The sequence below is a fragment of the Gopherus evgoodei genome, chromosome 23 (genome assembly GCF_007399415.2).
Source record: "Gopherus evgoodei ecotype Sinaloan lineage chromosome 23, rGopEvg1_v1.p, whole genome shotgun sequence".
In the NCBI taxonomy this organism is placed as follows: domain Eukaryota; kingdom Metazoa; phylum Chordata; order Testudines; family Testudinidae; genus Gopherus; species Gopherus evgoodei.
In genome coordinates, this window is record NC_044344.1 from 6,526,978 (window position 1) to 6,541,281 (window position 14,304).

Genomic DNA, 14,304 nt, shown 5'->3' on the forward strand with positions numbered 1-14,304 from the left:
ATTGTGCTCAAGACGCAGCCTTCTTTTCAGCCAGAGAGAATCTTGCTGCTGGGAACTTTTGCTTTGTGACCTGAAATAGCAACAGCAAGAAGCACCTTTTTTCAGAACTTCGTTCTTTTAAGAAATGAAACATGACAAAGCTGGGCAGGGTGGTGGTTTCATTTATTGAAGGCTGGGTTATACAATTTCATCTTTCACATCCTCATTGTAATTCAGATTCCCTAAATAAAAACACAGTGGTCGTGCTGCAGCAAATCATACTGCCAAAATCAGACTGTCTGAACCGTGGAACATTAAGTCAGACCACCTTTGTCCGAAGCGTAGACAAACGCCACCACATTTAACCAGCCTTGGTGGAGACCCAACCCCATGTACAACAGGGAGTCACAGCACTCGGGGCACCAAGGAGGGGGAGGAGGCGGAGAGAGGGAACTATTTCATTATGCACAGAAGGAATGTTTCCTGTATAGTAGAAATAGCTTCACTTCTACATCAGGAAAGTTCCACCTTTTGGAAAGGGTGGAACTCAGCTGCTGACACCCCCAGACACATGCCATAAAGTCACACCACCTGCCTATAATGCCACAGTTCAGAAAGCCAATCAGAGCAGAGCTGCTAACCTGACAACAGATGTCCTCTTAGCCTCAGCTTACACCTGCAAAACACTGGGTTGACCAAGGAAGAAGGCCCTCAGCACTCCCATTCCCTTTCTGTAGGCAGCAGGACAAACAGCAGTAGTCCAGCGCACGCATACAATTGCCTATATTGACCATGCTTTGTGAAGCATGACAAAATCTCACCGGTACAACATTTCTATGGTTAACAGAGAATGGCCTGGGCAACTACAGATTCATCCAAGAAGCGAACACAAGACATCATTCCCCCCCGCCCCACTCTACCCAACATTCTCAAGCTGCTGGAAAAGAGGCAATTTCTTCCATCTAGTTTACTGACCATTGCAGCTTCTGCACTGAGCATACAAGGCCACCGGAGGAACTCCGTATTCTCGTCAAAGAGAGCTGAGTGTTATGAGATTGAGGATGCATTTAATTTTGTTTCCTTTGCTTTACCCAATCAGGAAATCTCAATGATTTTGTTTGTTTGTTTAAGGGATTATTTAGAGGTGATTAGGTGGCTGCAAAGCTACATTCACTGGGGCAGCTGGAGCAGCACCGACTGGCCTGATGGCAGATAGGTGATGTTGCGGGACCGTGAGAGCTGGTAAGCGATGTCTTCAGCTGCCTCCAGCTTGCGCAGTTCAATCAGGCCGTCGCCAGCTGCGGTCAGCGAGGTGGCGACCAGCTCGGCCGCTATTGAGTCCCCCTCGGCAGTAATGACAGCTGCTTTTTTCTGCTGCTCAGCCTGCAAGGGGAGCAAAAAAGAACGGACGTGTAGGGTAGGAATAGATGGAATGAAGAACCTGAAAAGCAGGAGGAAAATGCAGCTGCTGTCCTTGGCGATTTAAGACCTGAACTTCCCCTCTCCCTCACCAACAGCCTTAACAAGGGAGCTCAGCCAGGCCATTAATTGACAAGAAATGAGGGGCACTGGCAAAGTAAGAGATCCCAGCTAAAGGTGCACAGACTTGCTTCCTTACCATCTTACAACTGGAATGGTTAGTTTCACTTTGTTTCCAATCAGTTTCATTTTCAGCATGTGTCAACATGAAACTTGTTTACAAAACTCCTGGGCATTGTTGGAAAACAAGACTATTTTTTATTGAAACTTTCAATGCTTTGCACTCAGATCAGCCAAGGATCTCCCAGTACAATGCAAAGAATTAAGCACACAGCACCCACCTGAAGTAGGTACTATACCCATTCTCCAGACTGGAACATGGAGAGCTTAATTGACTGTTTCAAAGATTCAGCAAGTCAGAAACAGAATCTGAGTGCCCTCCGTCTCTCACCCCAGCTCTTGCAAGAGATGACACTCCCTCCTTTAAAAATCTTCCAGAGAACATTACTATTCAGTAATGATTTCAGAAGACTCAGCAGAACAGCACAGCTTTGGGGTGTGACTATTAAGAACAGATTGAGCCTGTTTGTTTCGTGGCATGCTTTCCTGGTCAGAGCATTCTTAAGTGCTTCAGAACACTGGACAGATAAATAAATAAAATAAATAAAATAAAATAATTGGAGATATACCTATCTCCTAGAACTGGAAGGAACCTTGAAAGGTCATCAAGTCCAGCCCCCTACCTTCACTAGCAAAACCAGTACTCATTTTTGCCCTAGATCCCTAAGTGGCCCCCTCAAGGATTGAACACTCAACCCTGGGTTTAGCAGGCCAATCCTCAAACCACTGAGCTATCCCTCCCCACAATGAATGTTACTAGTTGGGGTAGGAACTGGATGACACTGGAGTCAGTTCCCAGCCTGAAGTCATCCACGGGCACCCACCTTTTCCACTATGAATCTGGCTCTCTCTGCTTCCTGCTGGGCCACCTGCTTCAATTCTACTGCCTCCGTGAACTCCTTCCCAAAGGTCAGATGTGTCTGAGGGGGCAGGGGGGGGAGGGAGGAGAGAATAAGCAAAATGAGAGTACCCATTAGGACAGTTCTGTTGCTAGGAACCACTCACCATCTGAGAGGCAGAAAAACTGCCTGTATCACTGAAGCTGGAGGAAAGAAGAGAAAGGATGTCCCTCTTCCTCACAGATCTCATTTGGGATACTGGACCAAGAAGGAGAGCCACACCATGTTCTACAATGAACTCAGATCTGATGTAAGCAGGCATAGCTCCATTGACGTGAATGGAGCAGCAGCCTTTTTGATCAGGTTTGACTCAGTTTCTACCTTCAACTGGTTTCTGTTTTGAATTTAATGGGCGGTGAGGGAGAACAGAGCTGAAAAGCATTTACTAAGTAAAATCCGAAAAAATTGGGTAACGGAATCATCCCACAGTAGGCTTTAGACTCAGGCAACATGTACACTACAGCTGGGGTCAATGCTCTGAAATCGAGCCACTGGTGGTTGATTTAGCGGGTCTAGTAAAGACCTGCCAAACTGACAACGGATTGCTCTCCAGTCAACCCCTGTACTCTGCCCCCGATGAGAAGAGTAAGGTAAGTTGATGGGAGAGTTTCTCACGTTGACCCCCTGCGGTAACTCAACCTAAGGTATATCGACTCCAGTTGTGTAGTGTAGGTCGACTTACTGCGGTACTGCAGACATAGCGTCACAGAAACATTACACTATCCTTCCATAAAGTCCTGCTGTAACTTCCCAATGCAGCCTGTAGGGGGAGCTCACTGTAGGTCAAGCTGTCCTGAAACCGACCCACTTTTCCCGCTTAGTTCTGTACTTGTATTCTCAGCACGCTGTCTGAACAGCTGCGCTCTACTGAGATGCAGTAGGGGAAAGGTGAGCCTCCCTCAGCAGCATGTTCAGAAGGCAGCCGCATCAGGCAGAAAGAGCCAATACTCACTTCCAGAAGGGAAATACTGGGACAGGGAACGCACCTCACCAAGAGTGTTTTTCTAAGGAATACATCCTGCACCTCCAAAGCCAAGTCCAGAGTCTGCTCTGATAGGCTATTGTAGGGAAATCCCCAAAGCAGTGCAGTGCATGTAATAAAATGATTTCAGCTACAACAAGCACTAGAGCAGAGCTCACCTAAAGGATGGTCTCAGAACAGGGGGTAGCCAAAAGGAGGAATTAATTGTTGGCAGAAAACTGAAGGGAAAGATGCCAAAGAAGGTTTGGATTTTTTTTTTTTAACTGGGCGCTCAGGGTATTGTAGCTTGTCCTGCAGGGTTTTAGAAGCCCTGGTGAGGGATCCCCTTATGTACATATAGGGCCTTCCACAAGAGTCTCTAAACAGTTTGTAAACTGAGGCACAGTTGTTAGCCAGCAAGTCAGTACAGCCCAGGCCCTCAAGGATGTGCTCAAGTCACAGTAACTCAGTAACAGCCGCCAGGAACAAAACCCAATAACTACCAGCGCCCTGTTCTAGCCACTGAGGATATGTCTACACTGGGAGAAAAAAAACCTGTGACACTGAGGGTCAGAGCCCAGATCAGCTGACATAGGGCTGGGCTAAAAACAGCAGTGTAGATGTTTGGGCTCCAGCATGAGCCCCCAGACTTTCCCCACATGCAGAATCTCAGACCCTGGGCTCTAGCCTGAGCCCAAACAGCAACACTGCAATTTTTATAGCCCCAGCCACAGGTATTTTATTGCAATGTAGACTTACCCAATGTATCACGTTCCTCCCCTGACCTAGGATAAAAACCACAAGTCCCTGCCTTCAATCCCACTTTACTCTTGCTGACTCTTATCTGAGCAAACTCCTAAGAAGAGACCGCTCTTACCAAGGAAACGTCATCCAGGATGAGGCCAAAGGTATCTGCTCGCTCCGTGAGGTCTTCGCTCACTTGCCTGGAAACCAGCTCTCTCTGTGTGATCAGCTCTCCTGCGTCAAAACGAGCCTGAAGCCAGGACAGGCAGCAGAAGTGAGAGGGGAAAGAGACGTGCACAAACATGCAGATTCTAACAAAGGAAAGCTCACGACATCTTGAGCATCTTCACCCAGCTTTCCCCACCACAGACAAGGAGGTTTTGGGGGCTGCCGCCTAAAAGAGAATTCCAGCCCTTTTCATTTGGAGCCTACTTGCAACTGATTGTCAAGAACACTCTCTGTGCCCCTTATAGCATCCTCTACTATAGCAGTACAGTTCCTGCTGCTACTCCCCCTTTCCTTCCAATTCCTATCATCCTTTGTTCTTCCTTCTCTTGTCCCTGTCCCAGCCCCCACGTACACACCCCTTTCTTTATTCTCCCTATAGCGTGTTTGTACTGTGTAGCTCCTCTCCGTCCACTTTCCAGAAGGCCACATGTTTTTGCAGCTTACTGCTACAAGACTGGGCAAGAGAAGCCTAGGTTGGGGACGAGGCTGCCTGAGGCTTCTTCACAGCCAGCTAGGGGAGCTGGGAGGGAAGGTGGGTAGTTTTCAAGGAGCTGCCTGCGCCTCATGCCGCAGGTGAAGCAAACAGGTATGCAGTGTGCATGTAAATCCGGGTTCGTTCAGCTCTCCAAAGACCCTGCACACACCCCACCCGCCGATGAGTCTGGTGTCCCCACACCCAAAGAGCAGGAAATGCTGAGCTACCTGTTCCTTTGAATTAAACACGCTCCCATCCAGTCCTTAAGCACAAGCTACAGCAGTGACTGCCCAGCAGGGCCTACATGATAGTGTGTGCGCTGTACCTACTCAGCAGGTGAGTTTAAGTACATACAGAGGTGAGAAGGACTCCCTTTGCAGGCAAGGCTGGGAAGCCCCATAGCGATTCAAGGCTGAAGATAGCCCCGACTCAAGAGTGAACAGTTTTGAGGAGCATCAAAATGAACTCAGCTCCCCATCATGCTTGATAAGACTGTATCTGATGCAACTATCAACTCTTCCCAACAGGGGGAGGGCAGAGAAGCAAACAGCGGTATGACCATCTTCATTCTCTGGAGGACAACTTGCAGGAGGGTGTCTCTAGTCTGGAGCATTGAATGATCCATGCTAAATTAGGCCTCTCGCGGCTAGAGGAAGATCACAGCAGCACAACTGGCACAAGCCGTTGCACGGTCCTTACCACAACAGACTTTAGGATCTCAGTGGTGATGGATGGCAGTACACGCTCGTCATAATCCTCTCCGAGGCTAGTGAAAATTCGAGGTAACTGGGCGGCCACTGGTCTAAACAAGATACGCAGTGTGATGTTCACATTCTGTAGATCTGCAGAGATAGGTCCATGATTCAGACAACAAATCACAGAGACAAGGAATAGCATGCGATTGCTCGTTCCACAGTCACCAAATAGGGAAAGACAAATGTGTTCAGATCTCTTCCTTCCTCCAAAATTTGCAGCAGCAGGTATCTCTCCTGCCCAATTTGTCCTTCTATTGTCTCCTTCATTGGGGATCTCAACACCTCTTACAAACATGATTTAAGCTTTGTCTTGTTTCTGAGGCTGGGAATTATTTATCTGACTCTACATATGGGGAAATTGTCTTTAAGGGACAACCTGAAGGCCTGAGGAAAGGATTCTTATCATTGCCCATCACAGAACAGACTACTGGCAGAGGCCATGTGCCAGACTGATGCTAACACCCATGGGATTGCCACACCAGAAAGGACAAGAGCCCTATCGCGATTATGATTTTCTGTAAGGACACAGACCATGAAAATCAAGCCTTACCATCCCTCTGGCCCTGCCTACTTAGCCTTATTTTGTCCTAGGGATCCCATCCCCATTAGCTTACTTTGCTAAGCCACCCAAAAGGAACACGAGAATAAGGGACAAGACATAGGATCAAAGAGGAGCTACAATCTCGCAAGGCCTTAACTATATAAAAGCACTATCCTGCGAGATGCTGAAAACCTTTTTCTGCTATCACCTTCATGGGGAGTGCAAGGCAGCCAGTATTTTGCAGGACTGAGCTCTAGTTGACATGGGCACTAAGGATATGTCTGCACGGGCTAGCCTTGGGTGTCTAACTGTAGTGTAGACACACCCTAAGGGGCCCTGGGTGAATGACACCAATGTTGCTCTCACAGCTGCCACTTGCCCAGACCGCTCACCTTTGCTGCCGGTGATGACAGGGACATTACGTGGGCGAGAACGACAATCAAAGATGATTGGTTTCTGTACCCAGGGGATGAGAAAGTGGGTTCCTTCTCCTACCACCACATCTTGAACACCCCGGAATCGATCAAAGATAACGGCCCTGTGTCCTCCGTCAACTAGAGGAGAAAAAAGAGCAGATCACGTACTTTAACCTTCATCATTGATCGTACTTTGCACATTACCAAAACGCTTCACAGAGGGTAAAGAGACCTATCCATGTTAGTTAAGCCTCTCCAGCTCCCAAGGGGCTAATCAAGTATTCTTATTTTACATGGGGAAACTGAGGCACAAGTAAGTTAAGTGACCTTCCCAAAGTCAAGTCAGTCAGTAGGAAAGCAAACGATAAAACAACTTCTGGCTCCTAGTCCCCTACTTGCAATCACTAGACCACTCACCTTTCTATGACACCACAGAAGAAAGTTTTCTAGGCAGGAGATCTGATTCTCTGTTTTGTGCATCTTGTGTTGTCAGTTACATTGTTTTCAGATACTAGCAGTTAAGATTGATAATTCTGTACACTCATTTTGCACTGGTGTGAGTGACAACACAAGGAGCAGGGCAACCAAGAATAAAGGCCAGGAAGGCCAGTTAGGTTAGTTCTCCCAATACTCAGATCTGATCTTAAGGACTATCTCAAGGCAAATTTATACTCTCTTATAAATATCTCAGCTTCACTAATTTTTAGTAGAGAAAGATTATTTCTGCTCCTCACCGTTATAGAGAGCAGAGTTGACAACTCCCCCTGCGATGGCTAATCCCAAGCCAAATTTGCCAATGTTCTCAAACAGTCTGGAAGCCATTTGTCGGTCCAACTGCAGCCTCTTTGCAGAGTCACACCTGCAAAAATCCAGTAAACGTATTAGAAAGGTACTACATAAGGAGCCTATGTTTTCCCCTCTCTCTGCAGGACAGAGCAATAAATAACTCCCATTCCCACTGACAGCGTTCATCACAGCAGGAATAGCTGCAACTCCAGGCCCCCTTCCCAGTCAGATCGCACCTCAAGCCCAGCTGTTGGGCTCCCGTAGTAAGGGGACAACCTCCAAGACTAGCCTCTCTGTGGAGCTCCGGTTCCAGGCTTCCAGAGGTCAGATGCTGCAAAGGCCATTGACTTCACTCCACTCCATGCCCCTGCACTAGGGCAAGGCTTCCTTCCAGAGACATCCCATCACTAGGGCTCCACTGCTTTGTCCTCCCTCCAAGGACCTCCAAATCCCCCTCCCCAGCCACCCCCCCAATCATCCTCCCCCGGCACCAGTCCCTCAAGACAGCCATCCTCCATCCTTCCCAATTCCTCCAGGATCCTCTGACCCCTCCTCCAGCCCTGCTCTCCCTCCTTCCCAACTCCCCCAGGGTCCCAAACTGACCTTCCCCCATCTTTCTCCAGCCCAACTCCCCCAGGACCCTCTGACCCCTCCTCCCCAGCCCCCTATCCTCCTCCAGCCCTGCTCCCCCTCCTCCCCAACAACCCCCTCCCTCCCCAGCCCCCCCATCCTCCTCCAGCCCTGCTCCCCCTCCCTCCCCAGCCCCCCATCCTCCTCCAGCCCTGCTCCTCCTCCTCCCCAACTCCCCCAGAACCCAGCAGCCCCCGCTCCCCTCCGTCCCAATTCCCCCAGGACCCTCCGACCCCTCCTCCAGCCCTGCTCCCCCAACTGCCCCTCCCCCATCCTCCTCCAGCCCTGCTCCCCCAACTGCCCCTCCCCCATCCTCCTCCAGCCCTGCTCCCCCTCCCCCATCCTCCTCCAGCCCTGCTCCCCCTCCCCAACTCCCCCAGAACCCACCAGCCCCCGCTCCCCTCCGACCCCTCCTCCAGCCCTGCTCCCTCAACTCCCTCAGTCCCCCAACTGCCCCTCCCCCAATCCTCCTCCAGCCCCGCTTCCCCTCCCCAGGGCCCCCCCGCCCCGCTCTCCCGCCAAAGGAGGCCCCACTCTCAGCTCCCGGCCCCACGGTGGGCGCGGCGCCTCACGCGCTCCGGTTCTGACCCCGGCCTTCCACCTCCCTCTCCGGGTCCGCAGCGAGCGCTCCTCCCCCACTCCCGGCAGCGACCGGACCGGACCCCCAACTCCACTCACCTCCTGCCACAGCCCTGACCTCCACATGAGGAGCCAGCCAACAGCGCCTGCGCAGTCCTCCGCATGCGCGTCTCATTGGCTCCCGCAGGCGCAAAGCGCTCTGGGATTCGTAGTTATACGGCCGCCTCCTGCTCGCCCCTCTCCGGCGAGGCCGAAGCTGGCTAGACTACAACGTCCGGCAGGCATCGTCCTGCCTCGCCGGCGGAGCAAAGTCTCTCTCTATTGGTCTCTGCGCTGCGTCGCTAGGCGCACGGCTTCTTGGGAAATGTAGTCCGGCCGCGGGGGCGGGACGCGGGATGCACGTGTTGGAGGAGCTGGTGGCTGAGGGGCTCGGGTGTGGCTTGGCTCTCGGCTGTTGGCTCCCCGCCCGGTGCCCGGCAGGCAGTGTGATGGGCAAAGAGCCATGCGCCAACCCACGCCAGACTTCTCTGCCAGGCAGGGAATCCTGCAAAAGACCCTTCCCACCTCATCCTCCCACTTCTCTGGGGGGGCAGGGGTTCCCCGAACGGACCATGCCCCGATCCCTCTATAAACGTCTCTGGGGGGCAGAGGTTCCCCGAAAGGACCATGCCCTGATCCCTCTCTAAACGTCTCTAGGGGGCAGGGGTTCCCCGAACGGACAGTGCCCCAATCCTTCTCTAAACGTCTCTGGGGGGGCAGGGGTTCCCCGAACGGACAAGGCCCTGATCCTTCTCTAAACGTCTTGGGAGGGGCAGGGGTTCCCCAAACAGACCATGCCCTGATCCCTCTCTAAACGTCTCGGGGGGGCAGGGGTTCCCTGAACGGACCATGCCCCGATCCCTCTCTAAATGTCTCTGGGGGGCAGGGGTTCCCCGAAAGGACCATGCCCTGATCCCTCTCTAAACTTCTCGGGGGGGCAGGGGTTCCCGGAACGGACCATGCCCCGATCCCTCTCTAAACGTCTCTGGGGGGGCAGGGGTTCCCCTAACGGACCATGCCCCGATCCCTCTCTAAACATCTCTAGGGGGCAGGGGTTCCCCAAACAGACCATGCCCCGATCCTTCCCTAAACATCTTGGGGGGGGCAGGGGTTCCCCGAACGGACCATGCCCTGATCCCTCTCTAAACGTCTCTGGGGGGCAGGGGTTCCCCGAACGGACCATGCCCTGATTCCTCTCTAAACGTCTCTGGGGGGCAGGGGTTCCCCAAACAGACCATGCCCTGATCCCTCTCTAAACGTCTCAGCCAGGTAGGGCCCCTACCGTAGGGGTTCCCCAAAAGGACATGCCCCAACCCCTCTGACCTGTCTCTAGCACAGGAGGGCCCTTACAAAGAGCCATTATATCACTGCCCTAGAGCGCTCATTCCTGTAAAGGGATCCCCAGAAAGGGATGCGCTCTGCTCCCACCAGAAAACTGTGCGGAGTCAGGCTGTCACCAGAAAGGACTATGCTTCAACTCTCAACCACCTACCTGTTCAAAGTAAGCAGACTTCTTCAGCTGCAGTGCTCCAATGTCCCTCCACTCTCATGCCTTCTGCAAGGTAAGTGTGTCCCTGGGAAAGGTCATATTCCCCATTCCTACCAAAACCTTTTGGGCAAGTCAGGGAATTCCTGTGCCCAAACCTGACTTTATTCTGTCATTTCTTATGTTGCCATGCCATGAAATGCTGAATCATGGAAATGAAGTAGTAGAAAACGCTGTGCGTGTTAAACAAATAAGATCACGGGTCATTTCAAGTTTCCGCCCTACTGCTTCGTAGTGAGGACCTTGTCATGTGTATTAGTCAGGTGTGTGCCCTGCATTTGAGCCTTGGATGATCTTTGGAATTAAATAAAAAAAAACCAGGGCTTTGCTCAGTTATGTTATTACTGGAAGTTTCAAAAGAAACATCTCTAAATATTTTTGGTGGTGGAAATAACCAAGCGTGGCTAAAGAACAGCTGCTTGAAGAGATAAAAGGTAACATGGCTGAATCTTAACCCTAACCTTTATGGCTCTTTTGAAAATCTGTCCGTATGTGTCACATTGGGGGCTGAACACTTTGAGATTCGGGCCCTTATTTAGGAGCCTAAATGGGACCTGAACTCTCTAGAAAATCTGGCCTCAATTAAGGATGCTGAGCACCTGAAAATGAGAGAACTCTCCCCTACCTGATAGTTGCATCATTAGCCCTAATGCAGTAAGAGAGTCAGGGGTCACCACCATGCAGGGTGATGGTGATCTCGGAAAGGTGTCTTTTCCTAGTGGGAAGGAGGGGTGTTCACATAAGGGAGAGGAAGAAGAGTAGGGTGCTCTGTAGGAGCAAGGGTATTTTCATAGCAGGGAGTGTCTTGAAACCAAGAAGGTTTGCAGGCGAGGTGGGTCTGTGGGGTGCCTGGCATATGTATCTTTAAGGACCATTTTGGTATGGGATGATTGACACAGCTGATGACAGTGACGCCCGTATTGATTGACGGCAAGAGCCACAAGCCAGTGAGCATGGTGGTTCCATTGTGCTTCAGGGAAGGGGCCATGTGGCAGGTGTCCTGGGAAAGTTGGCAGGAGCATTGGGGGAAGGGGCTGGGGGGTGGTGCAGAGCAGTTGGTAGGGCATGTGATAGTGTGCTGGGCTCTGAGCAGCATGGTAGTGGAAGATGCCAAGCCCAGCTGGTAAAGTGGGTGATATAGATGGGTACTCTGGAGAGTGCAAAGGATTAGACATGGGAGGGTGAGTTTGCAGTTCTGGAGCAGTTGGCGCAGCAAGGGTGCCCATATGGCAAGGTGACTGGCATTTGGTGAACTGGCTGCTGGCAACGTGCACTCTGGGGAATACCAGTAGCAGGAGCCAGAGGGTTTGAAGTCCACGTGAGCCATGCGGCCCAAAGGTGCACACAGTGAAGAAGATGTAGCAGTTGGCAGAGCTGGGATGTTCTCAGATTACGGCAGCTAGCGGAGTGGCTCCGGATGAGTATTTGGAGCCATCTGTCAATCTCGAGTCTTTTACCATGCTCCTCGCTCTGGATTCTAGTGGGATGACTCGGGACGGTGGATTGAGCGGTGGTACCAAGTTGTGGGCGTGATATTGTGCAGAGCATGTGAACATGGAGAAAACAGTAATCTCTAAGAGGCCTAGTCTAGTACCAGGATTTCGGCCACAGAGGAGAAACTTGGTACGTCTAAGCAAGCAAGGTAGTCTCTGTTCCTGCTTCACCTCTGTTCCTGCCCACCTGGGGTCGCACATGGTCACTCGGATCCCTTTCTCATGCTCTGGCATATCCTCCAGTTAACTGAAGCATCAAGTCCCAGAAGCCCTGGCTAACCACAATCACAGTAATCAGCCATTACATGTTCCTCTCCTTTCATTAAAGGAGAGGAAAAGACCTGAAATTGACTTTTTTCCCTGCTGAATAAGCAGCATTCCTAGGAACGTGGGAAGCCGGACGCTAGGAAGAGAAAGATGGGGCTTGGTGTTTGCTGACAGTGCACTGGGGAGGTCCTAAAGCTAAACCCACCTGGCTACCCTTTGAAGAAGAAACGTGGGTAGTTCAGGGGGAACATTACAGGATTGGTCTGAACCTGCTGTGTCTATAAACATTGTCTGCAGGTGAGAATTGATGGAGCCTCACAACAGCCCTCTGAAATAGTAATTAGTTCACCAGTTTTAATGATGGGGAACCAGGCTCAGAGAAAGGTCAAGGGACTTGCTTAGGGTCACAAAGAGAGTCAGTGGCAGAGCCAGGAGTAGACCCTGGAGTCCTGATTCTTAGTCTCGTACCCAAATTGGTACAGCACATTTCCTTCCACACACTTAGAAACAGCGCCCAGGAGTCCCGACTTCTGTCTTTAACCATTAGATAGCCCTGCCTCTTTTTACAGGGGTTGTGCCTATGCGTATGCGGCAAAGCTATGGAGCTGCAGCTATGCTACCTAGACGCTTCCTACATCAACGTAGGGATTTTCCAGTTAATCCACCTCTCCGAGAAGCAGTAGTTAGATTGACGGAACAATTCTGCCATCAACCTAGCTGCATCTACATTGGGGGCTGGGTTGACCTAACTACATCTCACAGGGTGCAGAATTTTTCATAGCCCCAAGTGGCGTAGCGAAGTCGACCTCATATTTAAATGCAGACCAGGCCTATGGTACGTTCCGTCATGTTTGGGATTACAGAGATCAGGTGGCAATTTCAAGCAGTCTCAGAAAATGGCAGAAAGGCTGTTGATCACCAAGGATTTCCAGAACCCCCGGTCCAGTCAGTAAAGGCAAAGGGCGTGAGTGTGTATGTGAGACAGACGGACACAGACACACAAAAAACATTGTCAAACTTCCGAAGTTTACAACCCCCCCGTTTGCTCCAGGCTGCTTTCCTGGTGACTGCGATCCCTACTCCTAAATAGCCACTAGGAGGAGACAGCACCCTCCTGTTAAAGCCTCAGCACAGGACGCTCTCAGGAGACCTACCTTCCCTCTGACCCTGTATCCACGAAGGAAAGGACAGACAGATTACATCCAGCTAAGCCTATGGCCATTTGTCCCTGGCAAAGCCCCACCCTTTGCATCCCAGCCATGTTCCAGGCACCTTCTCCTGCATGTTCTGCCTTTAACTTAATGCCACGAAGCATGGGGTCTTCATTAAGCTGCAGCCTGGTGATTTGTGAGCATGTAGCTTGGATCCCGACATCCATCAGGTATCAGATATGTGTAGGTTAGGGGAGCAGGGGACAGAGCACTTAATGGCTGGGTGTCCCCACTTCGGGGGCCTGGCCTGATTTATGAGTTCCTAAATAAATCATGTTTATTGTAGCTGATCCAATGGGCTCTTCGTCTCTGTCTTACGTTTAACCTGAAACACCAGTCAGCCACCGTGGCGGGTCTGTGAACGTCCACCATTCAAGTTTGCGTCCCTCCTGATGGCACCTGGAGAGAGGATAATTCTGAATAATAACCTTCTTCCCACATCCTTCCATAGCACTTAGCTGTGGAAGGTCCCAGGGTGGTTTGCAAATGTGGAGGAATGAAGCTTCATGACCCCCCCCCACCTCACGAGATGGGTTTGTATGGTTACCTATGTGTTATAGATGGGGAAACTGAGGCACAGTGTGGGGAAGGGGTTTTCTCACGCTCATCCAGCAAGGCGGGGAAGAGAAGAATGAGAATGGGAAAGGGCAGTTTGGAAGGCTGCAGCGTTTTAGTTAAGATCAAAATTTGCTAGCTTGGAAGACAGAGGAAGGGTTGGTCCGCTGCAGTGGGAAGAATTTGCGAGAGCTGCTGCCACCCAGGGTGACTGAAGCCGAGCAATCCTCCTCCTCCATCCAGTCCTGACCACAGGAGATGCTCCGAGCTGCCAGGCCTCCACCAAACCCAGCTCACTGCCACCCCCAACCTCAGCGCTCTGTGTGGCCTGGTGTTCTCTTCCCACTCCGCTAAGAAAATCAAGCAAGTCTCTGCAGAGAGATGGGGGACTAGAGGCTGCTTTTGCCTGCAAACGGCACCTTTGTGCTTCTCAGCTTCTCCTAACTGGCAGGGAAGGCTGGGCTCCTGGCAGACGATGGCACCACTGCCCTGCAACAATCTGCTGCAGAAAACCAGGGACCTCCCTTGCCAGCCTCCTGTCTCGAACCTCTCGGCTCCCAAGCAAGGTGGACGTGAACCAGCTCAAGCAACGCCTGGCCTC

At 51.3% G+C, this 14,304-nt stretch overlaps 1 protein-coding gene across 1 annotated transcript; it reads right to left on the reverse strand.

Annotated features, from left to right (window-relative positions):
• Positions 1 to 144: 144 nt before the first annotated feature.
• Positions 145 to 8,796, reverse strand: PHB (prohibitin). The gene is made up of 7 exons (XM_030541314.1): positions 8,692 to 8,796; positions 7,332 to 7,456; positions 6,574 to 6,735; positions 5,585 to 5,727; positions 4,316 to 4,432; positions 2,403 to 2,498; positions 145 to 1,362 (listed from the first exon to the last, which is right to left on the reverse strand). Exons 1-7 carry the CDS (start codon positions 8,754 to 8,756, stop codon positions 1,150 to 1,152), a joined length of 921 nt encoding a protein of 306 aa, XP_030397174.1. The 5' UTR covers positions 8,757 to 8,796; the 3' UTR covers positions 145 to 1,149.
• Between the last annotated feature and the right edge of the window lie 5,508 nt (positions 8,797 to 14,304).

Bases quoted from the DNA above. Each gene is read 5' to 3' on its own strand.
- PHB (XM_030541314.1), bottom strand. From the start codon at position 8,756: ATGCGGAGGACTGCGCAGGCGCTGTTGGCTGGCTCCTCATGTGGAGGT. The intron at 4,433-5,584 runs GTAAGGACCGTG...TCCTGGCTTCAG, and splicing joins AGATCCTAAAGTCTGTTGTG to GCTCGTTTTGACGCAGGAGA. The intron at 1,363-2,402 runs GTGGGTGCCCGT...CTCCCCTTGCAG, and splicing joins CCAGATTCATAGTGGAAAAG to GCTGAGCAGCAGAAAAAAGC.